We start from the raw sequence: 8,421 nt of genomic DNA on the forward strand, positions 1-8,421 counted from the left end.
GAGATGATGACAACGTGGCGCAAGTTCAGTGGACATACACGGACCAGAATATTTCCTTCCTTCACTTGCTCTCTCTCTCTCTCTCTCTCTCTCTCTCTCTTCCTCAAAACGTTAATGGCGGATAGAGGAGCTCTTCCGCTTCTTCGCCCCTCCTTGCCGCCGCGGCCGTCTATTTTCCTCAGCTTCTCAAGCCTCCGTCCGTGGCAAATCCAGAAGCCTTCATCCTCCCCATCCTCTGTTTTCCATCCTCTCTATTCATCATCCTCACGCTCTACAGTAGTTTCGGTGAAGGTAATCTCCCTGAATCGCCGGAGATTCAGATACAAAGTCTGTGCAGTCGCGGAGGAAGAAGGAAGATATGGACGGACGGAAAGAGGGAAGAGAGGGAGGAAAAGGCGGCAGCTTTGGGAAGAATTATTGGAGGATAATAATGTTGAAGACGATGATGATGTTGATGTTGGTGATAGTGGTAAAATCGATCTGTGGAAGATCTTAGAGGAGATTGTAGACAATGTCTGGATTCTAAAGGTACCTCATTTATGTGTTGGTTGTCTCAATTGAACAGTAGTCAATCTAAGTTAGTTTGGTCTTTGTTAGAGTATGCTCTCTTCTTGTTGGTGTGTGTGTCTTTACAGTTTTTTAATTGTTTTTCTTGTGTTCACTTTTGTAGGCATTCAAGTCCTATGGATATCTTCTCCCTTTCATCCTCTTATCGCTCTTCTTCAGCACCGGGCCCAAAGCTTTCCTCATATCGCTAGGTGTAGCCATCGGTCCATCACTGTTGTTTCTCGCGTTCCAGAAGTTGGTTGGTTGGGATAAACGTAGAAGAGCATCAACGGCTAATCAGTTCGGGATAGAGATGGAGGAGGACGAGAGAAGGAGCCGAGTTCGATACACCCCGTCTCAGGTCAGAAACAGTGGAATGGCTTCTAACTTTGGTGGGTGGGACGAGCTAGAAGGAGGTCCCGGGACGGTTCCCAAGCAGCAGAGAACCGAACCGGGGAGGAAACCGGTTAAGAAGAGGAAGAAAATAAGAAGGGAAGAAGCAGAAGCTGCACAACCATTGTTGTTTAGATTGTTGGTGTCTTTGTTTCCATTCTTGAGCTCTTACACAAACATGCTCAAATAAAATAAAATAAACCCTCTAAACCGATTAAACCAATTTTTAATTTCAATAAACCGAACCGAACCGGTTAAAAATATTATCCGACAAAAGCGAAACGTACGCGTCTCGAATTTCAGTTTCTGTCTTTTTCCCATGACATCATCACTTCTCTTATCAAGATCATTCCTTTCCCTCACACTCAGACCTTCACCTTCTTCTTCTTCTTATCGTTCTTCGATCTCCATGGCGAATCTAACAACAACAACGAACGCGAAAGCTCGCCTGAGAGGCGTCGTATTCGACATGGACGGGACCTTAACGGTTCCGGTCATCGATTTCGCGGCAATGTACAGGACTGTCCTCGGTGAAGACGAGTACAAGCGAATCAGGGCCGAGAGCCCTACCGGAATCGATATTCTTCACCATATCGAGTCATGGAGCCCCGATAAGCAGCAGAAGGCGTACGAAATCATCGCCGATTACGAGCAACAGGGGATTGATAAGCTCCAAATCATGCCTGGTACGGATTTTGAGTTTGAGGGTTTGTGTGTATCTTTGTTGTTTATGATCTATGTGGCGAAAGATTTCGAACTTGGTTGATTTATGATTGAGAAAGATTGTAGGCCTGTTCTTTTTCTTGACGCGGTGCGACAGCGTCAGCGGCTTAAAAACAGGAAGAAAATATTATAGTTAACACCATCACCTTTTCTTAAAATATTATAGACATTATTTTGATACGCTTGACGCTGCACCGCGTCAAGAAAAAGAACAGGGCTTGTAACTTTTAAGGGTGGAGATGAAGTAGTAGTTTTGATTCTCTTCTAGTATATGATATTAAGTTATTGTTGCAGGTGTTGTTGAACTATGTGGCTTTCTTGATTCCAAGAAGATGAAGTAGGTTTTCAAATTCTTCTCTCTCTCTCTCTCTCTACAAGCTTGTGTTGTTTAGCCTTGCTCATCAATGTTAAGAAGGTAAGCAACTTGTTGTTTCATTTTTGTAGGAGGGGGCTAATTACACGCAATGTTAAGAAGGCAATTGACATATTCCACCAACGTTTTGAGGTACGTATCGTTATGTTAAATCTTTCTTGTTTGCTGCTTGATTGGTTTTGGTGGGTTATCAGAGAGGGCTTGTCTAATTACTCTTTGATTGTATTTTAGGTTGTCTTTTCTCCGGCACTAGGCAGAGAGTTTCGTCCATATAAACCAAACCCAGACCCGCTGCTGCATATATGTTCTGCATGGGACATCCAACCTAATGAAGTCATGATGGTTGGTGACAGCTTGAAAGATGATGTGAGTGGCTGAATCTTTCTGCATAGCAGATATTTCTTTAAGCAATGTGAAAATTAAGATCTGCGTTTTAAGCCTATATAAAGAAGCTTAAACAGAGACCTTCTTATGCAATTGTTTAAAAGATCTGATCAATATTATAACTTGTAATTGATTTCTCTCTTCACTTGATTCTGCAGATAGCTTGTGGGAAAGGAGCTGGAGCTTTCACATGCTTGCTTGATGAAACTGGAAGGTATGGACCAGATGACTTTTCTGTCTCTGGACTGCATCCTGATTTTAAGGTTGATTCTCTGTCCAAAATTCAGAACATATTGGAGAGGAACTTCGACCTCAACCCATAGTTTTTTTTTTCCCGGTCTCCAAGTTCCTCATCTTATAGTCTCAGTGAACCTACTCAATACAAAAGGCTGTAGTTTGCAACAAGATTATTATTGTAAGAGATATAATGCATTACAATGTATAATCTGTTCAGGATAGCCATTGATTATAAATTACAGAGTTCTATTCGTCTGCCATCTTAAGTCTCTCGATTTTATTTTATGTTTTTCCCTTTTCTGTTTTCATGCAGCATAAATTTTGATTTTTGCTACGTGATAAAGACTTCACAGTCGCTTTTAGTGTTTCTACAAGGAACCCAAGAACCCAATAACAGTATCTAAGAATTTGTATGCATCACTTGCGTACACAAAAAAAAAGACACAAGGAAATGTTATATAATACATGATCGAAAACTACTCGACAGACACTGAAAGCACAAACTCAAAACTGAAACAATCCTTACGGTTTATACGGTCGGACCTATCGTGCTTGCTTCTAGTGTTGTTGTATTGGCAGTGCGTTAGTCTCAAAGCAACTTTCCAATAGAGGAAGACCACAAAGACTTGCATTCGAAATTCAAAGGAAGATTTAGGTTGCCCTATAATCTGAGTTACTTCTTGTATTTCACTCTTGAGTTGGTTGTGGAACACATTTATATACCTCAAAAACGAGGGGCTATCACCTTCTTGAGGTAAGTCCCGATTACTCGGTTGCTTGGCAGGTCTAATGACTCCAGCTTCTCAAGATTTGTGAAAGTCGGAGGAATATGGCCTGTGAAAATGTTGTTCCACATGTATAAAGCCTACTGGAGTGTAAACGTTCTTAGTGTAATTCATATATGACCTCCCATCTTTATTCATTGCGAGTGATGATGCTTTCCGATTCAGAAAATAAGTTGGTGGTAAGCTTCCAAGTTAGCTTATTAACATACATCTCAAGTACCTGGCAGCTCAGGAAACCATAAAGTACCTTTGATCAAGAGGGGACATTGAGCCATATAATTTGTTTGAACGGAGTATAGAAGAGCCAAATAAAAGGAACTTGTATTTGATTAGATGGTGGTCAACAACTAGAAACCTTAAAGACTGAGAAATATAGAAGAGACTTCGGAAGCTTTATAAAAGAAAAGGAGAAATAGAACAAAACATCAGATAATGATACAACAAACATAAGGAAGTGATTGCATACATGAGCACTTAACCACTTAACATACATTGATTGAAGGATCATACTCAAACTGAAAACAATCCTAGCGATTTCTGAGCTTGTTGGGACCAACAATCTTGTCGAGCCAGTCAGGTTTGTATGAAACAATGATGTGCGCTATTGCCAGTCCAAGCAACACTCCAGGTCCATACCCAATAACTACAGCTTTCCAGATCAACACTTGTTCCTCATCTTCTTCTTCCCGGGGTTGTTGTGTCGGTGGCGGCGGTGCATTAGACCCAAAGCAAGTTTCCTGGAGAGGAAGACCACAAAGCCCTGCATTCCCTTCAAATGAAGATTTAGCTTGACCAGTAATTTGTGTTCCTTGTGGTATTTCACCTTTGAGCTGGTTGTGAGACACATTTATGTACGATAAAAACGAGAGGCTTCCAAGTCCACTTGGAATTGTTCCGGAGAGGTTGTTGCTTGATAGGTCTAGTGACTCGAGATTGCTCAGATTGGCCAATGACAAAGGAATATGGCCTGTGAAGGCATTGTTTGATAAGTTGAGTGCAATCAGCGGTTTCAAGAGACCAATGGATTCAGGAATCTGTCCTTCAATTCTATTCCCAGAAAAATCAATGGCTGTGTAGGAATTAAGGACATACTCTTGCTCCATAGATAGACCTTTGTATTGTAAATCTAAAAAATCTGAATATCTATATACCAATATTCCTTGAAAATTTGTTGTGCGTGACATATATTGACCACCACCTTCTTCGTTGTTCAGCGTAAGTGAGGATGCTTTCCAATCCACAAAATACCTTGGTGGCAAGCTTCCAGTAAACTTATTATCAGATATCTCAAATATATGTAGCTCTGGAAACCCGAGAGGACCTTGATCAGGAAGAGATATAGAACCATAGAACTTGTTTGAACTGAGGATAAGGACTTGCAAATTTGGTAACGCCTTGAGCCAGAAAGGAAACTTGCCTTTGATTTTGTTGTGGTCAACAACTAGAATCTCTAGAGATGAACAATTCTGAAGAGATCTTGGAAGTTTCCCGGTGAGTAGATTGTGTCCAACATCAAATGTCTGTAGAGAAGCACCGTTGTAAAAGGCGTCAGGAATACTTCCTTCAAAGTTGTTCTTCCGGAGATTCAAAACCTTCAAGTTGTGACTCAAGCATTGATGAACTGGACCCGTGAGGTTGTTGTTATCTAGTATCAAATGCGTGAGAGATGTACAATTGCAGACTGAAAGAGGTATTCTCCCTGTGAATCTGTTGTTGTTTGCAGCAAACAGGTTCATAGAGGGTGGCAGAATAGGAATTGCTCCTTCAAAGTCGTTTATCCCAATATCTAAATTCTTCACCGATGAATTTACCAAAACGTCCACTGGACCTTCGAAACCACTAATGTTATTATATGCAACAAACAAGGTGGACAGACGAGGAAGGTTCCATAACCACTCTGGGATTTTCCCTTTGATCTTGTTGTCGACCAAATCTATAAATTCCAACTTCTCAAGGTTCTTTAAGATACTTGGGAACTCGCTGATGCCACAGCCTATTATTGACAAAATCTCCAAATTTGTCGGGATTTCTGGCTTTGAATCTAAACTGTCCGGAGATATACTATTACCGGAAAGATCAAGTTGCAGCAAATATTTTAGCGAGAACAACAGGCTTACGTCAATCATGTAGCTTGGGCTAAATAAAGAAAGGTCAAGCTTTCTGAGGTTGACGAGCTTTGAGATGGGCTCTATGATTTTTCCTTCAAAATGGTTATTCCCAAGGTACATTTCCTCGAGCCTAGATGGAGTAGAGGAGTTAGGAGATTTTACAGATCCGGTGAGATCGTTTCCTTGTAGACTAAGAGATGATAAGGAAGGCATAGTGAAGAGAGAAGAAGGAATGGTTCCAGAGAAGTGATTCTCATACAGACTTAAAACAGAGAGCATGGTAAGATTGTGTACCAGTGGGAAACTACCATTGAGCTGGTTGTGGGCAACGTATAATTCGGTTAGTGAGGTTAGGTTACTAACTGTGGGAGGAAATTTCCCGAAAAAGTCATTGAAGGGAAGAGATAAGGACTCAAGTTTGTTGAGATTTCCAAACTCAGAAGGGAGTGATGAACTGAAGTTGTTGAAACCTAGATTAAGGTAACGGAGGTGATGCAACTCAAACATGCTAGTTCTGTTGGGATTCAGAGTTCCAGAGAAATAATTATTAGAAAGATCTAAAACCGAGAGCTTTGTTAGATTCCTTACAAGTGGGAAACTACCGGTGAGTTCATTATCGTAAAGGTCTAAAACGGAAAGAAGGCTTAAGTTATTAAATGAGGAAGGAACTTGACCTACAAATCCATTACTCTCAAGAGTTAAGACCTCTAACCTGTTGAGGTTGCCAAATTCAGCAGGAAGTGTAGATGAGATGAAGTTGTTTCCACTGAGAAAAAGGTAACGAAGATGATGTAACCTGAATAGGCTACTGTTGGGCTTAAGGTTTCCACTGAGACAGGCCGTAAGTCGTAGCATTGTTACCACACCGGTGGAGTTATCACACCTGACTCCGTTAAAGGGATCACTGAGGTTGCATTGGCTGCTATCAAACTCATTCATGAACTCAGTGAGAGCTTTAGTCTGATGAGGACGACAAGCAACATAGCTACTATAGTCGATGTTTAAATCGAAGAAGCTTGAAGGGCAGACAAAACAGAGCAAGATTAGCGAGAGAAAATGCAAATGCAAACGAGATTCATACATGGTCTTTAAAAAAAGTATTGAAAAAGATTTATTTTGGTTTAAGAAAAATGAGAGAGAAGATTGGTAGGTATAAATAAAGAAAAATACGTGGGTATCAACTTGAGCTACGTCACCCACACAACTTGACTTAGAAAAAATTAGAGCTAAGTTTTTAAGTCTTTGTATTCTAGCTTGGAAGAGAAAAAGTATGGCTAAGTGGCTAATTTCCATTCAAATCATGAAGTGAAATCCACGTTAGTTGGTTTCTTCTAGCGTATAACTTGGATCGGACAAGGACATACTGATATGATACTTTTTCTTCTACTTTCTTCATCGGTAATCCACCACAAAGACCTACATTGTTTTTTTTTTCGAGAAAAACTTGGGAGTGATCGGTTCACTACCTATTTCGAATTGTCTACTAATAGAATCTGTTGTATCCGGTTTTAAGACCGGTTTACCTTGGGATGGAGAGCTTTGCATCCACCACAACCGGTGGAGAGCCAAGACCAAGACCTACATTAAGTCCCAGAATTGTGTGTTCTTGACTTTTTGTTCGAAAAAAGTGTGTGGTCTTGACATCTTGTTACTTTAAACATCAGTACGGATCAATAAGCACTAAAATCTTAGTTTAAAAAAAAAACTTAAATGTTAAAGTTCAGTAAAAAACCTTAAATGTTAATACAGAAAAATGTTAATCTAGAAGTTTAGTTTAGAAAAACATTTGAGTTTTCTCTTTAGTCAAAAAGAAAAACATTTGAGTTTGCTTATTAATCTAGTTTAAAATGATTTACTACATGAATTAGCACACATTACACAAAGGAATTTCACGGGAGAAACCTATTAGAGCATCTCCAAAGGACAAACTTCAAATATTTTTTTTTTTGTTTTCCAAAAAGAAACTTCAAAACTTCAAATTTGAAATTTTGAATGTTGAACCTTCAAATATAGAGTGTCAGTACTCAAAACTTCATTTTTTGTTTCATCTTTTCCATTGTATTCTACTCATTACATTATTATATTTATAATTCTTAAATATTTTGTCTTTTAATCTTTTTAGTCCTTCAAAATTTTATAATTCATAAATATTTCAAATTTACTTTTATAATTTTAATTTCTACAAATAAAATCAAATTAAAACTTTAAAATAAGTTCTTTTTCTTTTTAAAACTAGATTTAGATAACAACAATATTAGAAAAGAAATTTAACAAATGTGTACTAATTGATCAGAAATGGAAGTATTACGAAAATAGTTTTATAGAATAATATAGTAATTTACTTGTAATTTAATATTTAATTATTTATTTCTATGTAAAATTATATATTTTATTGTATCATTTTGTTAATTAATATTTTTATATATGTGCTATTTATTTATAAGTTTTTTAAGAATTTAAATTAAATATCATAAATATAAAGATCATAACATAAAATAGAGATTTTTTTTAAATTAAATTTGAAGTTTTGGTTTTAGAAAATAGTAGCTAAAATTTCAAATATGAAGTTAAACTTCAAAATAGAGTGTCTTTTTGGAGATGCTCTTACAACTTCGACTTTTTCGGTTGTGTATTTTCCTTCATCATGAACTTAACATAAACTAGAACTTAATCTGTGCTTTTTGGTGTTTGATTTTAACTTGTGTTCAACGTAAACTCATAAATTGTTGGTTTATAAAAAAATTCTCATGCATATTTTTTATGTTTTGTAATTTATATTAGAATAGATAGTATTTTATAATATATATGTTTGATAATATATTTTTTATTTATACATGATATTATATTAAAAATTTATAACTTAATGCAATTT

At 37.7% G+C, this 8,421-nt stretch overlaps 3 protein-coding genes across 3 annotated transcripts; 2 read left to right on the top strand and 1 right to left on the bottom strand.

The window, feature by feature from the left end:
- The first annotated feature begins 67 nt into the window (after nucleotides 1-67).
- LOC108848285 (uncharacterized) lies at nucleotides 68-1,162 on the top strand. Its single transcript, XM_018621605.2, has 2 exons — nucleotides 68-528; nucleotides 671-1,162. Exons 1-2 carry the CDS (start codon nucleotides 115-117, stop codon nucleotides 1,127-1,129), a joined length of 873 nt encoding a protein of 290 aa, XP_018477107.2. The 5' UTR covers nucleotides 68-114; the 3' UTR covers nucleotides 1,130-1,162.
- A 75-nt stretch (nucleotides 1,163-1,237) lies between these two features.
- On the top strand, nucleotides 1,238-2,916 carry LOC108848286 (haloacid dehalogenase-like hydrolase domain-containing protein At2g33255). The gene is made up of 5 exons (XM_018621606.2): nucleotides 1,238-1,625; nucleotides 1,957-1,999; nucleotides 2,107-2,167; nucleotides 2,267-2,401; nucleotides 2,578-2,916. The coding sequence occupies exons 1-5, from the start codon at nucleotides 1,259-1,261 to the stop codon at nucleotides 2,740-2,742; spliced, it is 771 nt and encodes a 256-aa protein (XP_018477108.1). The 5' UTR covers nucleotides 1,238-1,258; the 3' UTR covers nucleotides 2,743-2,916.
- Nucleotides 2,917-3,812: 896 nt separating this feature from the next.
- Nucleotides 3,813-6,685, bottom strand: LOC108849415 (receptor like protein 24-like). The gene has a single exon (XM_018622966.2). It carries the CDS (start codon nucleotides 6,630-6,632, stop codon nucleotides 3,969-3,971), a length of 2,664 nt encoding a protein of 887 aa, XP_018478468.2. The 5' UTR covers nucleotides 6,633-6,685; the 3' UTR covers nucleotides 3,813-3,968.
- Between the last annotated feature and the right edge of the window lie 1,736 nt (nucleotides 6,686-8,421).

Source organism: Raphanus sativus, chromosome 4 (assembly GCF_000801105.2).
Source record: "Raphanus sativus cultivar WK10039 chromosome 4, ASM80110v3, whole genome shotgun sequence".
Taxonomy (NCBI): domain Eukaryota; kingdom Viridiplantae; phylum Streptophyta; class Magnoliopsida; order Brassicales; family Brassicaceae; genus Raphanus; species Raphanus sativus.